Below are 21,726 nucleotides of genomic sequence, written 5' to 3'. Positions count from 1 at the left end.
AGGAGCATGTTGCTCAGTAGTTGGCATGGCGTTTGCATCTATTAGCGTTTTTGGTTGCATGCTGTTGTGTTTGTTTTGTTGCTAGGGTTTGCATTACTGTTGTGGGCCTGGTGCGGAGCAGTTTCCTGTGCCCCCTGGTCAGCGATTTATTGTTGCAATTTATGGTTGTACTTTTAGTGTGCTTTGTGTTTGGGGCGTCTTGATCAGTTTTGGAGCTTTTTAGTGTTTTCTCCCACCCTCCTATCCCTCCCTGTATTATTATTACCTTATTTATTATTACTCTATTAGTGTTTTTATTGTTATTTTGTTATTTATTATTATTATTGTTGTTGTTGTTGTTATTATTATTATTATTATTGCTGCTTATAAAATTGTTTATTTTTATTATTTCTACTGAGCTCCTGGCTCTGTGTGATGGGTGCTTGCGCTGGGGCTGGGTATGGCAGGCGGGGCTCATGGCTAGGTTTCAGGTAGGGCAGGCTTTTGCGATGCTCTTGCTACATGTACCTGGGTTTGGGGTCAGCAGCTCCAGCCTCCAGGTTCCTGGGCACCCAATCTCCATGTGCGTCTCAGGCGTTGACACAACTTACATGTATTTAAACGAAAGAAATGACATTGAGAAATGTTCGTGGTTGTTTGAAATTAACTAGTTGTTGGCACTTTTTTAAAACAGCATTTTTAGATAAGTTTGAACCATTGCACACATGTATACTAGTTAATACATGTATCTGTTTTTAAAAATACCTCCCGACAAAAATGAGTTTATTCCTAAATCTAATATTAAATTTTACATTGTGTGTTGCATCACATATTGCACATACAAGTACAGCCTATTCAGTCCTTTAGTGTGTTAGTACACTGCACATACTATGAAAATCACTGTACTGTCCAATGGCCTTGAATGTTTTTGTACAGAGTGGTCTGACTTGCCCACAGTCCTTTGTATATTTGTGAGTTGACTGTAAGGGATTATTGCAGTGCTGGATACAAGATTTGAATTCAACCTAGAGGTGGGGAAATGGAATAAAGCAGATAAATGTGTTAAAATATTGTTAGCACATTTATCTTCTTCTTCCCTTTTCCTTACCTTCAATTAAAAAGCCTCTAATTGAACTTTTTCAAGTCCTTGATGTTTTCTCCTTTTCCTCAATCATAACAATGTCCATACATGTCAACTGCTTTTGGTAATCAGAACATTTCCTCTTTATTGTTAGATACATGTAAGAAAGAGACAATGAAAAGAGCTGCACTGTGCATGTACTGAGATCAACTGGTATGGAGAGACAATGGACAAGAGATGTATGGTATGGAGAGGTGTGGAGAGGGATGATGGTCCCATCCAAGGTGAGCCACAAGTTGCTCTGTTTTGGGTTGGAGCAGTTATTATTTGGGAGCTTTAGATTGGACTACGATTGAGCACGAGTACGATTTTTGATTTTCAAATCAGTGACATTTCCAGAGCCCTAGTTCTTCATGCTGGGTTTAGGTAGCAAGGGTAGCTCATGGGATAAATGGATATGTGTCATGATAATGTGAAGCCTGAAAACTAGAATTGAAAAGTCGTTATCATACTCGATCTTGTAATCGTACTCAAGTCTAAAGTCCCCTAATAATATAGTTTTATTACTTGGTGGGCCTTGGCTAGCAATAATGGGACAATGTAGGCACCTGAGAGAATCGAGAAGTAGCCACTTCCATTGTGAATTCAACTTGGTTAAGAAATAAATCAACTTCCACTGCTGGACAGGACTTGATACATGTATGTTAAATGTTTCAAACACTAGTGAGCTGGCAGCAACTGCTGGTTGTCTTAACACGGTACCTAAAGTATATGGGTCATTCCATGGTATTTTGGACAAAGAAAGGGTAACCAAAACTCTCTTAAATAGCTCCCATTTTTGGACTGTGCTGTAGTCAAATGGGGTTGTAGCTAATGCAGAAAAAGTAAGATTTTTAAGAGTTATCGTCATTATTTCATAAATTAACATAAACATATGTTGCGGAGAGGACATTTTATTATTACTTTTGCAATCAGTTAAAAAAAACTGAAAGAAAACAAAAGAACTGTAGACCAAATGTACATAATTTGTAAGCAAAATCTGTATAATTGGGACTTTCAGCCTGGCTGGTATTCCATAATCCTTTGTAAGCTGTAGAACTGATGTTCTCACAAAATTAATGTCCTTTCTGCAACATTTTTACACCATTGAGGTTTGTTTATTTTGGTCCAAGGAATGCTGTGAAGTTGCCAGTGTGGGAACTTCTGATTTATGGCGAGGGGTAAATTGAATTATATCAAAATGTTGATAGACTATTACATGCATGCAAAAAATCAGGTTACCTTTTGTTGCAGAGGGGACAATTATGTTACAGAGACATAATATTCTGACTCAAATTAATGTAAATCATAATTAATATATTATTTCTATATTGCAAACTCTCAGTCCAGTGATAAGTTTTATTAGTAATTATAATTGTTTGTATTTAAGCCCTACAAAACTTGTTTCATTCATTTTCTGGTTGCTTATTAATACTTCTTCAAGACTTTTTGAATCGAAGCATGTGCAGTGAGGTGGAATTGCATAATTTGTAGGAAATACCCATTGATTGATAAACTTTATTTATACATGGTAATAATTCCTTCGGCACAATTTAAAAGTATAATTATATCTAAGTCTGCCTAGCTATAGGCTTGATTTCTGCCACTCTCTCGTGTCCGGTCTACGTTCTTCCCCAGCAGAGACAGCTGGACGCGTGAGTGGCAAAGCATGTCTGTGAAGTATACTGACTCATAATAATTATTTTTAAACTTATGTGGCGCTCCTGGTTGCTGGGAATGTCATCTGATTAGAACCTGGAGAGGCCCACATGAAACCTACAGCTTGAAACCTTTGTACATTTACCGTTCTCTTTTTTTAAAATTTTGTCCTTCCAACCTATTTTGTTTCACATTACTACTGCAGAAGGGCAATGCATAGATACTATGTTCTAAGGAAGAGTTCGTTTTTTGAGAAGAGCAGTGCCTGCCATGTGCTATAAAAGGGCATAAAACTCCTCTCCCTAATTTGAATTCACCCAATAAATAAAGATGGCGGATGATGAAGAGAACAGCAGCAAATGCTTGGTATTTGTTATAATCATCAAAACTGAATAAAACGTAACCAGAAACAGTCAGAAAATAATTATCATAATTATAATTACTTTTCTGTAAGTTTTTTTGTTTGGAGTACAATAGCTCCTCGCTTCGTATGAAAAACTTGTTCTTGTGATCAAATTGAACCAAACCAACCGGTAAGCTCCTCGATTAAAGATTCGTCCAATAAAATAGTAATCTGTGAAGTACTAATTTTTGGTACATAAAGATGTTTTAATTTTATGGCAAATAAAGACTGTCAGTAAAGACACTTAAATTCACTTACAGCATACCTTTTGTGTACTCAAATTGCCTGTCATTTTGAATTTGGCCTGCGCACGCCAATGGTGACTGACAAATGAGCCTTGGTCTTCCCAGGGAAGACTTAATTCCTTGTATAGTGTGCCTTTGTGTTTGTTTTGAAACAACATACCCTATGGCAATAAACAAGATACATGTAACTAAGAATCCAGTTTGACCAGTCAATTCAGAGGGATTTTTAGCATAAACATTAAGTGCTAAAAATAGCCAATTTTCTGATGTCTTCTTAAAAATGGCATTGTTTTGGTTGCTGTCATCTCAGATTTGTTTGAAACTTCATCAAAACAGGGTGATGCATCACTCCAATGGTAAACGTCAATGTTAGATTCAAACTTCTCAATCTGTTCATTTGATTTTTCCATGGGTGATTGTTACGTAATCCTATTTACACAACGATGGGAACCTCCCTTCTAACGAAGGTCCAATCAACAAAGGCGACGAAGTGCGACTGGGAACAACAACAACAACAACACGCAGAATTCTATCTGTGGTCAGCTCCGTCTGTGACCCATTAGGGTTTGCAGCTCCATTTACTCTGCCGGCGAAGGCATTGCTTCAAGACCTATGTTGCAAGAATCTTGGATGGGATGACCCCATATCAGATGAGGACCTCACATGCTGGAGAAATTGGCTCGATGAGCTTCCCAGGCTTAAAGACCTTAAAGTCAACTGCTGTTTCAAGCCCATCAACTTTGGGGAAGTCACCTCCCGTCAGCTGCACCATTTCGCAGATGCTTCCCAGCATGCATATGGCACTGTAACCTATCTCTGCCTCACCAACAGTAAAGATGACGTCCACTGCTCCTTCATCATTGGCAAATCCCGGTTATCCCCACTAAAGCAGTTGACGATCCCTTGCCTGGAGCTCTCAGCAGCCATAGTGGCAATGCAATTGGATGGAATGGTCATGAAGGAAATTGGTATACCAGTCAATCAGTCTATCTTCTGGACAGATAGTACCTGTGTTTTGGGCTACATCACCAATGAAGACAAGCGGTTTCACACTTTCGTGGCAAATTGCGTTGCTACCACGAAGTCCCCTCACCTCCTCAGTGGAAACACGTTGGCACTAAACAGAACCCAGCCGACGATACCTTGCGTGGCCTCTCAGCTGAAGCTTTGCTGCAGAACAAACGTTGGATGCGAGGACCAGATTTCCTTTGGAAATCAGAAGATGCATGGCCAAACCAACAGTATTCGGTATCAACGGTTGCAGAGAATAACCCAGAGATCAAGAGAGAACCACAAGTGTTTTCTACCAACGCTGAAGCAGGGTTGACCCTTGGTCAACTCTTCAGATGCTTTTCCCAATGGGACCGCTTAAAGAAGTTTGTGGCGTGGATACTGCGTTACCGAGCTAACCTAAGAAGGGCTGTTGTATGTTGCAAGTCAGGACCCATGCCCCTCAACAATGCAGCAAGAATAGAGCCAATGACCGTAGAAGAAATGAACAAGGCTGAAAGAGAAATCCTAACACAAGTACAAAAAGAAAGCTTCAAGAAAGAGATCGCCACTCTAAAAGTCGCAAGCATCAAAGTTGAAAGGGAAGGTGCTGCCAAACCCAAGATAGCTCAAGTCAAGAAATCAAGTAGAATCTTCAAGCTCGACCCTCAGTTGACGGACAGTCTACTACGTGGAGGAGGACGGCTAGAAAAGGCACCCTTTCAGTTGGATGCAAAGCACCCAATAATTCTGCCAGCCTCACACCACGTTGTTCGTTTGATTATCAGCGTCTACCATCACACTTCCAGACACTCTGGCATGGAACATGTACTCTCCATGATCAGAGAAAGATTCTGGATTGTGAAGGGAAGATCTGCAGTGAAAAGGACCCTCAATGACTGTTTCAGCTGCAGAAAGCAACAAGCACCAGTTGGAGAGCTGAAGATGGCAAACCTGCCACAAGACAGGTCACTCCAAGTGAGCCCCCATTTACCTATCACGGCACGAAAAATCGCCTTTACCGCGCGTCAAATGTGTTGTTAAAGGTTTTGTAAAGGTCGCTTTTGCACGCTTTTGACGATCTGTGACGCGAATCAAAGATCATCTGTGAATAAACCTTTACCACCAAATCAAAGGCGTGAAAGGCCGTTTTTACTCACCTTTGAACGCCTGTGTTTTTAGAGTTAAAGGTGATCCTTTGATACGCCTTTGCGCACTGTCAAAGGCGGGTCAAAAGTGTAATCAAATTTGTCTGCGATTCGGGTGAAAGGTTTGCTAAAGACGTGGTCGAAGATGCCTGTGACGCAGGCCAAAGGTTTGTCAAAGGTACTCTGCGCGTTCCGCGCTCGCGCGTCTCGCCCGAACTTCTCGCTCGCGCTCCTCTTTCGCGCTGCGCGACCGTTGATCACGTTTCACGCGATCCACATCTTATATGCTTTTTTCTGCTTGCTACACTAGCTTTGTAGCTCCGCATACGAAAGATGCTATTAGATCCGTACTCTTGATTTATGTCTGACAAGTTTTGATGAATATATCAGCTTTAATAAAGTTATTTTGTACCAAACTATTGACAAATGTTAATGGAAAAGCGGCCCAGAAAGATCATTGCGCCTAATTTTAAGAAAATAAATATGTTCAACTTCATCTCAGTTTCAATTTTTTCCCCGTTTTTATCAAGAGTAAATACCTCCAAGTACCTTACATAAATGTTTTGGGCTTCAGGTTTCAAAAAGCCACGTTACAGGCTTGGTTTCAAACTACACGTAATGAGACTGATCATAAGGAAAACATTGTTCTGTCTATCGTGAAAACAACAGTCAACAAATCTTCCATGGTACAAAGTGCATTTATCTAACATTGAAGTACTACGGCTAAATTCTCAGTTCCTTAAATTTACTAGACCAGACTAGACAATAGGGAAGACAACCGCAAAATTTCGGGAAAGATATAGCAAACTTCGCACAAAAGTCAGCTAGTGTATAAGCGTCCTTTCCAGATGGCACGTACAGTCCGTTGCATGGAACTCCTTATGTTTTGGCAGTTCTCCTTTTCTGCTTCTTGCACTTGCTCATTCTTGCATTATAAGTGGAATGGAATACAGTGTTTTCCACTTCTTTCTCATCAAAGTGGTTAAACTGCCTTGTTGGGGGTCAATGCCAACTAAATCCCCATTATTTCTAGGGAAGACACATTTTGACAAAGTCTAAGGCGTTGACGAAATTAATCAACGCATCTTCACTGGATAAGTCCATCCTGTCGACCACTGCTTGTCCGCATTTGTCTAAACAGAAGCAAACAGACAAAAATGTTGGAAATGAATATTAAGGGTGAATCTTGGCATTCTATTCCTTAAAGTTTGCCTATAGTAGTTTTGCTAATATCACATTAATAAAACGTGACCAATCAGATCATTACTCCTCCTTCGAATAGTTTGTGCTTCTGTCAATAGTAGCCTTTTTTCTGTATTTCTCTCCACTCTACTCAGAGATTTGGTCACACAGGTATGTCATTAAGAGCCAGTTTAACAAGCTAATTTCACCAGCTGAACAAGGGTTATCCCCTGCAGCTAGAATTTCATAAGAGAACAAAGACTTGGGGTCATTTTAAAAGTGTACAGCTTGGCACAAATAAACAAAAAGCCTAGAGCCAGTTTACCAGTCCATCTGTCTACCTGTCTCTTAAAGACATCTTACAGACCTCTTACGACAAAGATCTTTTATGGTTGCAGAATAGCAATCTAAAAATCAACAAATCTGAGCTAAACTGTGACAAGAAATGAGGAATTCACACACCTTTGGGAATATTGCTGTTCCTGTGTAATTTCCACAGATCTCTTCATGTTCAGTGGTGTAATCTTTTTCCTTATTTTCCTTGTAGATCATATGTGAAAAGGAGCATATAAACATATCAAAATAATTGCACATTTGATTAGTAAACAGTTAGCAACTACTTGTACACTTTTTTCCACTGAAAAAAATTCCTGAAATTAAATGATTTAACATGAGACATGCCTGCATGGAATCGCATGGCTCATTCATTGAAACAAAAATCCAGTCCAAGATGATGAATACAACCACTATGATTCCCAGTGCAGCCGCATCTAATAGAGGGAAATGGCTATTATCCAGTCAAATTTGCCAACAAAATTTTAAATTGAGTAAAAGCAAATAAATGTCTTTGTCAATTTACTTTTACTAAGTTATTATCAAATCCTCTACGCCTTAAATTCTCTACTGATCCCATCAATAGTTATGAATTAATCATATTATTAATTTTGCTTGGAAAAATTTGGTTTGGAAACCTGATGGCCAAACCAAAACAGTCGATATTGCAGACAACTACTCAAAATTTAGATTCAAAACTCAGCTTTTACCAGTCAAAAACCAACATTTCCTGAGACTGGTTTGCAACATTCTGCAACTTTGATTCATTTACCAAAAAGATTCCCACCCCTTGCATGTTTTCAATAACATTTTAATTACTTAATTTTCATCCAGGTGAGCCAGTTGATGTATTTGTCCCTTAAGAAAGACAACATTTCCTTACTTGCCCTTAAATGAACCAAAAAGAAACAACTTTTTTTTTTCACAGAGTGAGACTGTAATAAAAATGATCAATTAAAATAACATTAATAAGCTATAGCCAGGTTTTCAAAATCTATTTATATCCTTTCTTTACTGGAAAAAGATATTAAAAGTTGTGGCTGAAGAAATTATAAGATGGTCTATGCTACAAAATATAGAAATAACAAATGAATATTCCAGCCTTTTACTTACCAAAATGTTCTGATGTTTGCACACTTTGGAGCATTGCATGATTTAACTGCATCTGAGTTGACTATGAACTACAGAGTTGTATATTGTATCCTCTCCCAGAATTTATTCTGTTAATTTCTTCAGTTCTTCTAGAGTGGCTAGCTGAAGGATAAAAACAACATTCATAAGCAAATTTCCACTAGTCACATATTTATTGGCATTTAATTGTCTACTGCTCAAAAGATCAAGACATGAAACTCTAAAACTACTGGTATTGTCCAGAGAGGTTGCATAATAATATTATTATGGGGTCAGCTTTTTAATTTGCAACTAATGGCAAGTTTGATTTTTTATCAAACATTGTAACAATTTCACCTACTAACGGATAAGCTGGATTATGTGTACTAAAGGCATCCGTGGTCGAGTGTCGATTGATACCCTTGATCGATCCTCTAAATCGACTCTCTATCAACACCCGATCGATACTCAATCAACACTCCATTGACACCTCGGTTGACACTCAATCTACATTTCTATTACTCAGTTTTGCAAATGTCACAGGGTAGGTGCATTTGATCACCTGGTATGACACCATTCTTAGCCCTGGAGACAGTTCAAAATGTCAAATGCTGGCAGGTTCGGGGTGGGGTGGTTGGGCAGGAGATAGTGGAGTTCCAAATGACTGATCCATAAGCCTGATACAACAAATATCAAAACATATTTTTACTACAATTGCTATTGATCTCGCTATCTCAGTGGTCAAAATTTGTTGTGGACTCACTCAGCTGTGCTTCGTGAGTCCACAACATTTTGACCACTGTGATGGTGCGTATCATTGTCGATAAGAGTACAGACCACACTAAACCACATGCAATTTGTTAAATTCAACCCAGTGAAGTCATTTATCTACATTAATGAACAAACATCATCATAATTTCAACTGTGGCAACAGAGCTTTTTTTCAATAGAATGGTAACTAGAGACAAAAGCAGAAACTTATCCATAGATTAAATTTTCAGAGTCAACAACTCTTTTAATGGTATAATGAATATGATAATTAAGTCAGGTCGTGATGGATTGTCATGCATGCCTGACTGAGTTTTTCCTTCAATGCAAATTTCCTTTATATTTACATGAGCTTTCTTTCAAGGGAATTGTTTAAGCTCAGAAATTACCAGAGGCATTGTGCACAACCATTTATACGTAAATAGAGTTAAGTTTAAGCTTAATTATTAAGTTACGTTTATTTCAAGCACTGATCATGCTAAAATCTATGCTATGACAGACACTTCAAATTAATGCACAAGACTTTACTGAGTGAGAAAAAAAAATATCTTTGTCAACTTTTGTAAATAAGTATATGTGAATTGAAAATAAAGTTTGGTCTTTCTTAACGAAGAGCTTTGCCGATCAACTGTGATTCAGTCAAGTGCAATTAATCATCGACCAAATTGTTTTCACTGCCGAGGATCTGTCTTGCCATAAATATACGCAATTCACAGCTCTTTATGTAGCCATTGCTGCGTTTAATTTACTTTTTAAACTCCGTTATTCTCTGAACATTGAAAACAAATGAACGAAATTCAGAGACTTACCTTTTCCTGGTCCAAAACACAACGAAAATTTCACCAAAGCCGCCATAATGAAGCCAAATGAAGAAAAATGTCTGCTTTCCTCACAGCCGACTTCGTTGACCTTTATTCCGATTGGCCAGAAAAATGCCGGAAGCCGCTGGCAGCCGCGTTTTCCCGCTGTTTTCGAGTTGTTTCCTTGTGCCACCTCCAGGTCAAGTGAAAACTTTTTTATTTAAAAAATACACATTGACAAAAAAGCAAGCTTTCATTTTATCGTTAAAACAGCAAAAAAATACGAAAACGCAGGTTATTAGGGCGTTAAAAGCGGAGTTGCAAGATATGGCCATATTTGACCTCGCCTTTGACATGACATGACGTAGGATCAAAGTTGTACAAAGCCATGCCGCCTTTGAACGCCTTTGACATAAGAGATCAAAGGTATGCAAAGCCGTGGTGTCTTTGAATGCCTTTAACGCGCGTCAAAACTGTAGTCAAAGTTATTGACATGTTTGACCTCGCCTTTGGCAGGGATCAAATGTATGGCAAATCCATAAGATATTTGATTCCCCCTTTTACGTGGGTCAAAGGTGGAGTCAAAGTTAAGATCACATTTGCCCTCCTCTTTGTCATGGACCAAATGTATCGGCAAAGCCATGAAATTTTTGACACACATTTGACGCGCGTCAAAGTTTGGATCAAAGCTATGATCATATTTGACTTCGACTTTGATCAGGATCAAATTTAGAGTAAATCCAATTTTTCGTGCCGTGCTATGTCAGTGTTGGCTATCTTGGGCCCTTTTTGGTTCGATGTGGGAGGAGCCAAACCAAGAGATATGGTGTGGTTTTCACCTTTTTGACTGTACGTGCGATCCACATCAAGGTAGTTTACAGACCCCTTCATAAGCTCCATGCGTCATTTTATCGCCACAAGGGGCAGCCAGAACAGATCTATCAGACCAGACAATGGCGGCAACTTTGTGCGGGGCGAAAAGGAGCTGTGAAATGCTATTGACGGGTGGAACCAGGAAGTCATCGCGGAGTTCCTCTTGCAGAGAAATGTTCAGTGGATCTTCAACCCACCAGCAGGCTCTCACCACAGTGGCGTTTGGGAGCGCTGCATTCACACCATTCGAAAGATTATGAGTGCCCTTTTAGAGAAACATGTCCTTGACAACGAAGGGCTTGCTACTCTCATGTGTGAGGTGGAGTCCATAGTCAATGGCAGGCCCCTCACAAAGGTGTCCGACGACCCAAGAGACCTTGAGGCCCTTACAACAAATCACCTTCTTCTGCTACGGTCTGGTACTACACTGCTGCCTGGTGTTTTCAGAAAGGAAGACGTCTATTCCCGTTGGAGGTGGCGACAAGTTCAGTATTTATCAGATGTTTTCTGGCACAGGTGGCTCAAGGAGTATCTTCCTAGTTTGCAAGAAAGGCAGAAGTGGACAGGATCAACAACTAACTTCAAAGTTGGAGACGTCGTCCTTGTGGTAGACGAGAACTCTCTAAGGATTTTGTGGCCCCTTGGTCGTATCCAGGAAGTAAAACCCAACAAGGGAGATGGGTTGGTAAGGAGAGTGGCATTGAAGACCAAAGTGTCAGTCCTGGAACACCCCATCAGCAAGATTGTTCTACTGGGGGCGCCCAGATCCACAAGAGTAGCTGGGCCCTATGGATCTTGAGGATGCCCCTTGCGGAAAAGTTTGTTTGCGACATGAAAGGGAACACTTTTCTCCTGGTCTACCTGACTGTCTTCTGATTTGAATGAATTGATATGGATTGATTGACATTAATTTTTTAGATCTTAATTGATTAGGAGCAATTTCTCAAGTTTTTTCCGTTTGAATCATTCAACTTAGTATAAATGCTTTAATGTCGCATTTAGGGGCTGGTATGTTAGATTCAAACTTCTCGATCCGTTTGTTTGATTTTTCCATGCGTGATTGTTGCATAATCCTATTTAAGTGCGTGTGATATTGCGTTACATCACAACTCATTCATGAATTTGGATCAGTTTTCAATCAAGTTTCTCAATCGCCACATGCTTTCGCTCACTAGTGTTGTGTTTCGGTTTTCTATTGTTTAATTCAAGTTTCCTCATCTATTTCTTCGCGTCACCGACCAGAGGAATATTTGTAAGTTTACTTTATGCTGTGATTTTCAATTAGTGCATCAGTTTCTTAGAAATATTGTAGTTTATTTCCTTTCAGTCGAAACATTGTTACTGATTGTCATTGTTGTCCTTCAAATATCATCTTCAAAATGCATTCAGACTACCTCTTGATCAGATTAATTGCAGTAAGCATTAAATGGAACTTATTTTATTTGTCTACGGTTTGGTCTTACAGTCAATGTGATAAAAAGATTTGTTATTGTAATTAAATTTAAACTAAGTTAGAGACTGCTGATGTTTCTGAAATGTCCTCTCTGCAACATACATTTACACGTACAAAATACTGTGGAATGACCCATATGTATTCAACTGCTCAACTTCCTAATCAACCCATGATTCTCTTTAGATCAATTATGCATTGATCTTCTCCCAAGCTGAAATTGAACAGTTTATAAAGGGGCGCAGACATCTCAGAATTGAGAGGTGACATTAATAAGGATTGAAGGACATTTTAAGAGCAGCTTCGCCTAAATATCAACTACGCTGTAGTCTTGGAAAAAGCGAAAAAATCGAATTTCTTCAAACTCGCCCAGAATGAAGCCCTACAGGCACTAGTTACAAAAATATTGTTTTAAGTTCGATAAATCAAAAATTATTTTTTTACGCAATTTTTTCATTTTGATGTCCCAAATAGGCCAAAATCAATCAAAAATGAGCGGCATATTCAGAGGCTCATAAACTCAAAAGTAAAAATCTTCATTACAAACTGATTGCATGTCGTATTTGTACTTCCTTTCTTGTATATTTAGAGCTAAATAGAAGAACTACAGGCCTGTTGCTAATATTCCATTTCTTAGCAAAGTGATCGAAAAGGTTGTCGCAACACAAACGTACAACTACCTTGAAGTTTACAATTTGATGCCAACTATGCAGTCTGCATATAGGAGACACCACTCTATCGAAATGACCTTGCTACGTGTGACAAGTGACATTCTTAGAACGATTGACTGTCGCCAAGATATTGTATTAGTCTTACTTGATTTATCAGCGGCCTTTGATACTATTGATCATACAATCTTGGTGGAAAGACTCGAGTCTTACTTTGGTTTCTCAAAATTGACACTGTGCTGGTTCAGATCTTACCTTGAAATCCGTCGGCAATCAATAATCATTGGAGATCAAGTGTCCACTCCTTGTGCTCCGCGTTATGGTGTCCCACAAGGGTCTATACTTGGACCATTACGTTTCACCCTGTATATCACCCCTCCTCAAGATGTAATTGCTCTCCATAATTTGAATTCTTTGTTTTATGCAGATGACACTCAACTATATATAGCTAGTGATCCTGCAAATCAGGCCCTGTCCCTGACTGCCCTCCGAAGTTGTATAGAGGATGTAATGCGATGGAACACGCAAAAAAAAAAAATGCTAAGAAGTAATGCTGAAAAGACAGAGGTTATACTATTTACATCCTGGTTCACCAAGACACCTAACTTCGAGAAGCTCTCTTTTGACAATACCGTCATTGAACTAACTGAGAGCGTTCATGATCTTGGTGTTAATTTAGATAAAAACCTATCACTGACATACCACATAAACGAGATGTGTAAGAAAGCAACTGACGCCATCAGGTCCGTAGGCCGCATTTGCAAATACCTCACCAAGGAAAATCTCAAACTGTTAGTTAATGCACTTGTAATATCCTGTCTGGACTACTGTAATAGTATCCTTTATGGTCTCCCAAAACAGGAACTGGATAAACTTCGAAGAGTTCAAAACACGGCCATACGCCTTATCACTGGAACCAAGCAATACGACCACATCAAACCTGCCCTTTGAGAATTACACTGGCTACCTGTTGAATCACAGATTATATTCAAACTTCTGCTCATTGCTTTTAAGATTATCCATGGACTTTGTCCAGCCTACTTGCCGTCCCTCCTACAACAATACCACCCGCAACGGAGCCTACGCTCATCCTCTAAACTTCTTTTCACTGTCCCTATTGTGAACTCTGTGACATACACTGAACGTGCCTTTTCTTTCTCCATACCTATATTATGGAACAGTCTACCGGATTCTGTTAAAAATACAACATCTCTTTCGTCTTTTAAATCTGCCCTCAAAACACTCTTGTTTCGGAAATCTTACTTTTGATTTGTTCTATTTTATGAGGAACTGTATTTTAATTAATTATTTCATATATTTTATTTATTACTGTTATTAGAAATATTTTATAGGATTTAACTAAGTTATTTTTTTAAAGTAATGCCAGCACATTGAGTTTTTTAAATGCGCCCAAAAAACTTTATTATTATTATTATTATTATTATAAATAGATCATGATTTAATTGGAACTAAAATATTTGAGGAATTTTCTAAATTAACGACCCAAGACAGCTTTACAAGAGATCTACATTATTTTAGCCTATTTTCAAATGCAAAAAAGGCGTTCTGGTACAGGGCTTTTCCCAAAATGACTAGTTTGGTCTGAAAGAGCATTGTTTCTTCTTCCAATTAGTGAAATAAAATTTTTGGGTAAATAAAATCACGAGCGCTGAGATAGCGAACTAAATGCAGCACTTCTTCCTGAAAACGTGACCTTTGACCCAAGCATAACGAAACCAATTACTGCAAGAAAGCCCGGAAGAAAAGCAAACGCTTTGTTATTTTGAAACAATTTCTAGTGATATCTCTCTGAAACCATTATTGCAAAAAACTGTTTCCAGATATGAAATCCCACAGGGTCAAAGAAGGAGCTAAAGGGCGCATTTTGACACAATATTTTTGTTTGCTGAGAATTGAAGTCAATGACCGTTAGCGAATTCCACTGAAATTTGCAAACTTGGGGTATGTTAGCTGATACTTACCTGAATATTTATATTTATAAAAGAGTCGTCTTCTTGGATTAACCTTCAAAAGAAGCTGGACCCAGATTTGGAAACCTCTAAAAGAAGAAATGGTTAATGTTCCGTGACCTGCCCACTGCTATAAATTCCATGCACATGCTGACCACATGTTTGTCATAAAACTAACTGAACTCCACTGACAGTTTCCATGGGCAGCTCCAAAATAAACAATCCCCAAAAATGTAAAGTGAAATTGACTGTCTTCATGAGCAGTTAGAGGCTAGACTACGTACTGTCAAGTTCCATTTCCTTTAAAAAGTGCTTGATTTCATTTGTTTGCGTCGACTTTGTTCACTACTCCCACATTTGAATACCACGAATCGGTCACGCCAAAAACAGTGCAGACCATGCAGACCATGCAGACTGCAGACACTTGTTTGGGCCTTTCATTTTGACTCATTTTTTTGGCTCTAGTTACAAAATAGTGTTCAATATATCTGAAAGTTTGCCATTTATGCGCAGGCCGCTCAAGCGCAGTATTTGACTTTGATTCAATAGACAAACGCGTACAAGACTTTGTATGGGAAACTTACTCAGTCTGCACGGTCTCCAGTGTTTTGGCGTGACTGATACTACGCAGTATTCGAACGTGACAGTAACTACTGAGTGAACAAAGTAAAATCAAGCTCTTTTAAAAGGTAATGGAACTTGACTCTAGCCTCTAACTGTTCATGAAGACAGCCAGTTTCACTTTACATTTTTGGGGATTGGTTATTTTAGCGTTGCCCATGGAAATTGTCAGTGGAGTTCCGTTAGTTTTACGACAAACATGTGGTCAGCATGTGCATGGAATTTATAGCAGCGGGTAGGTCACGGAACATTAACCATTTCTTCTTTTAGAGGTTTCCAAATCTGGGTCCAGCTTCTTTTGAAGGTTAATCCAAGAAGACGATTCTTTTATAAATATAAATATTCAGGTAAGTATTGGCTAACATACTTCAAGTTTGCAAATTTCAGTGGAATTCGTTAATGGTCATTGACTTCAGTTCTCAGCAAACAAAAATATTGTGTCAAAATGCGCCCTTTAGCTCCTTCGTTGACCCTGTGGGATTTCATATCTGGAAATAGTTTCTTACAATAATGGTTTTGGAGAGATATCACTAGAAAATGTTTCAAAATAACGAAGTGTTTGCTTTTCTTCCGGGTTTTCTTGCAGTAATTGGTTTCGTTGCACTTAGGTCAAAGGTGACGTTTTCAGGAAGAAGTGCTGCATTTAGTTCACTATCTCAGCGCTTGTGATTTTATTTACCCAAAATTTTATTTCACTAATTTGAAGACGAAACAATGCTCTTTCAGACCAAACTAGTCGTTTTGGGAAAAGCCGTGTACCAGAACGCCTTTTTAGCATTTGAAAATAGGCTAAATGTAAACCTCTTGTAAAGCTGTCTTGGGTCGTTAATTTAGAAAATGCATCAAATATTTTAGTTCCAATTAAATCACAATCTATTTAGCTCTAAATATACAAGAAAGGAAGTACAAATATGACGTGCAATCAGTTTGTAATGAAGATTTTTACTTTTGAGTTTACGAGCCTCTGAATATGCCGCTCATTTTTGATCGATTTAGGCCTATCTGGGGCGTCGAAATGAAAAAATTTGATTTTTTCGCTCTTTCCAAGTCTAGTTGATATTTAGGCGAAGCTGTTCTTAATTAACCAGCCAGTAAAGATTTTAATTTTAATGGCCTTTATTTGCCAAAATAAAGGTCGATTGTAGGACTTGATTTATTATATGCAGCACATGGCTACTACAAGCTTTAACAGCTACAACAATTGGTGAAATTGTAACCACTCTAGTTTACCAGACTGATGAATTTATAAACCTGCATTGAAGGTTCTGCAGAGGGGTAGGACAGGGCCTGGTGTATGGAAGGTTAGAGTTAGTGTCCTCAAGTGTAGTCTATGAGAGCAAGGCTTTTCTATCAATCACATTTTCTTTTTCTTCCTACTTGAAGGTTGGAAAAGTACAGTCAAGCAACAACAAAATTAGTTGAATGGTAATAAAGGCTGAGAGGGAAATTATTAATCACATACAGTTAGTACCTAGCCTATGGACTCCATTGTGAGGTAAGACATGGCTTCTTTGTTATGGCTTGGTTAGTCTTATTCTTATTTGAATCTACTTGTCTATGAATGATGTTACTACATGTAGATGTACACTGTTCTGTAGCTCAGTAATGGTACACACTGCAATAAGTACAAAAAAAGTAAAAGGATAACCACTACCCATTGTTTACTCAAAAGTGCCACCTACTACATGAGACAGTGTAAATAGCATTATATAATTAATACTCTGTACGCAGCAACTGTAGTCTAATATGGCAATTTCAGGATAACAAATAAGAGTTACATGCTATGTTTTATTTAAAAACATTTCTTGATAAGGAGTTCATTGGTTGCACCCTCAAATTTAAGTGCGGTGACCTTGCATGTTAAGTGGGAGATGCAGTAGCCTCATGGTTAGTGTGCTCATCTCCTGATCAAGCGATCTGTATTCGAGCCATGGCAAGGGACATTGTGTTGTGCTCTTGGGCAAAACACTTTACTTTCACAGTGCCTGACTGTCCACTCATGTGTATAAATGGGTACTGGAGAACTTAATACTGGGAGTAACTTCGCGATGGACTAGCATCCCATCCAGGGGGGAGTAGAAATTCTTCTAATCACTTCATGCTACATAAACTGGGATAAGCTCCGACCTGATTGGCCACTTGGCTCGTTTGCAGACTTAACCTTTTACCTTGCATATTAAGCACTGCATCAAAACTTGAAAAACTTATTGCATAATTGGTACCAGGACACTTTTTTGACCGAAATTGAAACATGTTATATCCCATGTTACTGTGCCTTTCATTAACACACAAACTCTGCTCAATCAAGGGTTTTGTGTTTTACTGCTGTCAATCATCTTAGTGGACTTCTCAGGGAAGAAAAGTTTACTTCATTGGGTTCAAAAGATCATGTCTGTGGGTTATGATTGGTAGACTTCAATTGATTTTGTTTGTTCTCTTTTTTCAAACATGATACTCATAAGATGTTTAACATACTTCATATCATACCCCAGTCAACAACTTCAATTTCTTCACAGGCAATCTATTTATGAAAAACTGTAAGCCCCTCCCCCCCCCCCCCCTAGATGTTGTAGACTGTCACACATAATTATGTGCATGTACTTTGCAGCCAAATTCTCACGAGCATGGGTTGAAACTATAAAGCAGGGCAGGGGGAAATAGTAGGGGTACACTATCTACACTTAGGACAAATCATTAAAAATGAATGACTGGCAAAAATAATGATAATAATGATAATAATAATAATAATAATAATAATAATATCACAAATGTAAAGCATTTAACCAGAAGCGCAAAACTTAAACCACATGGTTTATATTTCATACCAAATAAAGAGCAGAACAAAGTTAAAATTTGCAATGGGTCAATAATTTTAGAGCTCTTGGTGAGTACAAATCAAAAGCTGTGGGATTTGAATTTTGGCAAGGAGTCAGCCAAGTTAAGGAGCACAGGTCCACCTTCAAGAGATTTCAAGCAGGTTCTTTGTGTGATGATCAATATTTTAACTGTAATGACTATACATATGGCGTCTTAATACCTGCAGTACTCAGGTCTTTCAGCAGGTTTCTGTACAAGATGATCTTGATAGCAAATTACACCTGACTTAATAAAGTGTATTATCGTTTGTCTCACGATGTAGTCACTTGAAATGTAGATCATGACATTTCGACTGCTTACTGCTAGTCTTCTTCAGGCGATAAGGACGCCTGATTGCACGGTATCATTTATATCACAAAGGTCGGCTGTTTCTCACTTATTTCATCGCGCTTATGTCCGTCACGCTTATGTTGCGCACGATTTATCCCTCTGTGGAAGCAAAATGCACTCTGGGAATTAGTAAATGAGACAATTAGGTTCAGTGGAGTGCTTTTAATTATAGCTTTTAAAAGAAAATTTAGGGTTGGATTTTGGTTTATACAGTATCAGATAAATTTGCATTCACAGGCAAACTCATAATAAGAACATATCCTCCACACATACAAGTTTTGATAGACAAGTAAGTTGCACAGGTGCACAGCTCTGCGGCTTTGCTCTGCTGTTTGTAAGATCAGTGGAGTGCTTTTAATCGATATGACAAGTATACAGTTAAAACAACAAATGAATTTCCGGTGAGGTAATTAGTGTTGGCAAATATTTTTAAAGATAATAAGGTGTCAATTTCAGAGAGAGTAACTTTTCCTTTGCAGCTTTCCTTTGCGGCTTTCCTTTGCTGTTTGTAGGATCAGCGGAGTGCTTTTAATTTCAGCTTTTAAACGAAGATTTGGGTGTTCATTTTGGTGTATACAGTGTCGGATAAATTTGCACTCACTGGCAAACTCATAATAAGAACATATCCTCCATACATACAAATTTAGATAGACAAGCAAGTTGCACATGTGATAGCTGAAGGGTCTACAAAAAATTTACGGATTGGTAGCGCAGTTGTACTTTTGCCAGTCTTGAAGTGAATTGAATGAGCATTGTCTGAATTAAATGAGCACTGTGAGAGCACTGTATGAGCATTGTATGTGCGCTGAAATATACAGTTTACAGTAGTGATAATAAAGTTAGGGTACAATTCATTTGCAGTTTTCAGTTTTTTATGAAGTTTTGGCAATGTGCTGTTTTATATTTTCTGTCAACGAAAGTGTGGTTGTGATTAAACAATCGATAATCATTTTGTCAGGGTAAAGCCAATACAAAAGTTCATTCATGACAAGTATACAGTTAAAACAACAAATTAATTTTCAGTGAGGTAATTAGTGTTGCCAGATATCTTTAAAGATAATAAGGTATCGATTTCAGAGAGAGAAACTTGTACTTTGCGAATTTCCTTTGCTGTTTGTAGGATCAGTGGAGTGCTTTTAATTTCAGCTTTTAAACAACGATTTGGGGGTTGATTTTGGTTTATACAGTGTTGGATAAATTTGCGGGCGAACTCATAATAACATATCTTCAATACACACAATTTTAGATTGACAAGCGGGTCGCATGCGCAATAAGACAAGCATATGATTAAAACAGCAAATTAATTTCTGGTGAGGTAATTAGCTTTGCCAGATATCTTGAACAATAATAAGGAGTTGATTTCAGAAAGAGGAACTTTTCCTTTGATGCTTTCCTTTGCTGTTTGTAGGATCAGCTGAGTGCTTTTTGTTTCAGCTTTTAAACTAAGATTTGGGTGTGGATAATACACTGTAACAGAAATTTCTTTATTATGTATTGGAAAATTTAGTTACTAATCTTTCTTTTGGGTTGGTACATTTCGCTGACCCCTAACACATGGACTAACATGATGGACCTGGTGTTCATGAACTACTTGAATGAACTACCAATGGACTACCCTAAATGTAAACCCCTAAAATTTTTAAAACAAAAGTTCTACAGTTAAGTTTAAGAATCAGTTTGTCTGCTTATGTTCCAATCTTCTAGGAACAATTTTTAAACGTCATTGCTTCTGCATGCATTGCATACCGTTTATTAAACGTGCATTAATTTTGAATTTCAGAGACATATGGAGGTGCATAACATAGAGTTCTGATCATGAAAAATATATATTACTTATCCCTTGATTTTGAACCATTTGTAAAGTAAAAGTAGTAGGAAAAGTGTTTATTTCGTAAATATACGTTTGTTTAGTGCAGATAATCAGTAGCCTAGATAACCAAAGTAAGTTTCATAAGGTTACACTATTTTCCAGCCACCGTCTATGGAGGTGCACCAATATGGCAGTTCAGTACTAGACTCTGTAAATGCAAAACATTTCGACAAAGATATCTGAAGTTTGGCCTTCCAAAGACCTAAAACTTGGAGAGTTTCATCTTTATTCATCTTCTATAAGATTGCATTTTCTGGACTTAATTCACGGAATGGTTTTTGATTTATTGTTTTTACATGACAGTGAAAAAATCCATAGTTTGTTAATTGTGATCTACACTGCACAGTGTGTTGAAAAAAGAAAATTGTTCAATCCATAAAAGTACAGTTGCACTGATAACTGCAGCCTTCAGCATGATCTTATCAAGCAAGCTCACCTAATGATTTTGCATGTCTCTAGAGACAAGTTTCTGTTTGCAACTGACTATTCAGTACCCTGAACTCTTGAATGACACCAATTGAAAGAAATATATTTCCACCAAATAAAGAGCAGAAAAATGGTTAAATTTGTTAATAATGGTTTGATGATTCCATAGCTCTTGGTGAGTAAGTAAAAGTTGCATGATTCAAAGTCTGGCCAAGTGGGAGCACAGGTCTGCTCATCAACAAAATAACAAAAAAAAAAAAACAAATAAAAGTGAAAGTCGTGGTCCATACTCAGAATAAAACATGATCCATGCTCAGCCTCAGGCCATGCTTCTAATTGCAGTTTACAGTGAGCATGATTTCTGAATGATTTCATGAGATTTCAACCAAATTCTTTGTACAATGATGGGTGGTTTCTGCTGTATTGAACCTGTATGCAAATGTTAAATACGCTTGAGTAACAAAATAAAATAAGTGGCTTTTCTGTTGTTTAGCAATTCAGGATACACTGTACAGAATAAGCAATGCAAACTTGTAACGAAATTAATGTTGTGTGAAATTTTTTGCAAGTAATGTATATGCAAACTATTTAAATTTTGTGTCATAATAAGGAGAGTAATGAGCAGAGAAGAGTCTTCATTTCATTGAGATGTCCCCCAGTTCAGAGGATTTTAAGTTTCTCATTTCAAGCTCATTTATTCCTGCGTCAATATTATTCCTTTGAATGATTCAGAATTTCTTGCCTCTAACTTCAGAGTTAATGTCTGGTTCAGAATCATTTATCCCAACAAAGAACAACATTGTCTGCAGTCTCAAGGCTAACATTCTGCTGCAAAAACATTGATTGATTGCTTAAGAATTAGTTTGTATTGGTGGGGTAGAAATGTTTGGGTAATCCTTTAGGA

The 21,726-nt window shown here is 38.0% G+C and overlaps 2 protein-coding genes and 2 long non-coding RNA genes across 5 annotated transcripts in view; 3 read left to right on the top strand and 1 right to left on the bottom strand.

Annotated features, from left to right (window-relative positions):
* LOC110067356 (uncharacterized) overlaps positions 1–21,726 on the top strand; it is a 31,464-nt gene that overhangs the window by 3,752 nt on the left and 5,986 nt on the right. Inside the window, exons 3-4 of the long non-coding RNA XR_002298670.2 lie at positions 1,215–1,344; positions 16,703–16,814. This is a non-coding gene — a long non-coding RNA (uncharacterized LOC110067356). The remainder of the gene's footprint in view (positions 1–1,214; positions 1,345–16,702; positions 16,815–21,726) is intronic.
* On the top strand, positions 1,287–5,940 carry LOC149118290 (uncharacterized). Its single transcript, XM_089284088.1, has 4 exons — positions 1,287–1,344; positions 3,874–4,374; positions 4,491–5,374; positions 5,935–5,940. Exons 1-4 carry the CDS (start codon positions 1,287–1,289, stop codon positions 5,938–5,940), a joined length of 1,449 nt encoding a protein of 482 aa, XP_089140214.1.
* Positions 6,224–9,847, bottom strand: LOC149118289 (uncharacterized). Of its 2 annotated transcripts, none has more exons than XR_016208319.1 (4): positions 9,747–9,847; positions 8,173–8,313; positions 7,189–7,266; positions 6,224–6,677 (listed from the first exon to the last, which is right to left on the bottom strand). It is a non-coding gene; the product is annotated as an uncharacterized LOC149118289 (long non-coding RNA). The 2 variants fall into 2 exon arrangements; XR_016208321.1 differs by lacking the exon at positions 9,747–9,847 and adding an exon at positions 8,732–9,084.
* Positions 10,867–11,409, top strand: LOC149118288 (uncharacterized). Its single transcript, XM_089284015.1, has one exon. The coding sequence runs from the start codon at positions 10,867–10,869 to the stop codon at positions 11,407–11,409; it is 543 nt and encodes a 180-aa protein (XP_089140141.1).

The sequence above is a fragment of the Orbicella faveolata genome, unplaced genomic scaffold, assembly GCF_042242905.1.
Source record: "Orbicella faveolata isolate gen_17 unplaced genomic scaffold, um_ofav_v1 contig_1, whole genome shotgun sequence".
Classification (NCBI taxonomy): Eukaryota; Metazoa; Cnidaria; class Anthozoa; order Scleractinia; family Merulinidae; genus Orbicella; species Orbicella faveolata.
Note: the sequence above shows the minus strand (reverse complement) of the source record. Positions and strands in the feature narration are given on the sequence as shown.

Excerpts from the sequence above, each read along its gene's own strand:
- LOC149118290 (XM_089284088.1), top strand. The coding sequence starts at position 1,287 with ATGGACAAGAGATGTATGGTATGGAGAGGTGTGGAGAGGGATGATGGT. Across the intron at positions 1,345-3,873 it reads GGATGATGGTCCCATCCAAG|GTCCAATCAACAAAGGCGAC; the intron begins GTGAGCCACAAG and ends CTTCTAACGAAG. Across the intron at positions 4,375-4,490 it reads AATGGTCATGAAGGAAATTG|TCCCCTCACCTCCTCAGTGG; the intron begins GTATACCAGTCA and ends GCTACCACGAAG.
- LOC149118288 (XM_089284015.1), top strand. The coding sequence starts at position 10,867 with ATGAGTGCCCTTTTAGAGAAACATGTCCTTGACAACGAAGGGCTTGCT.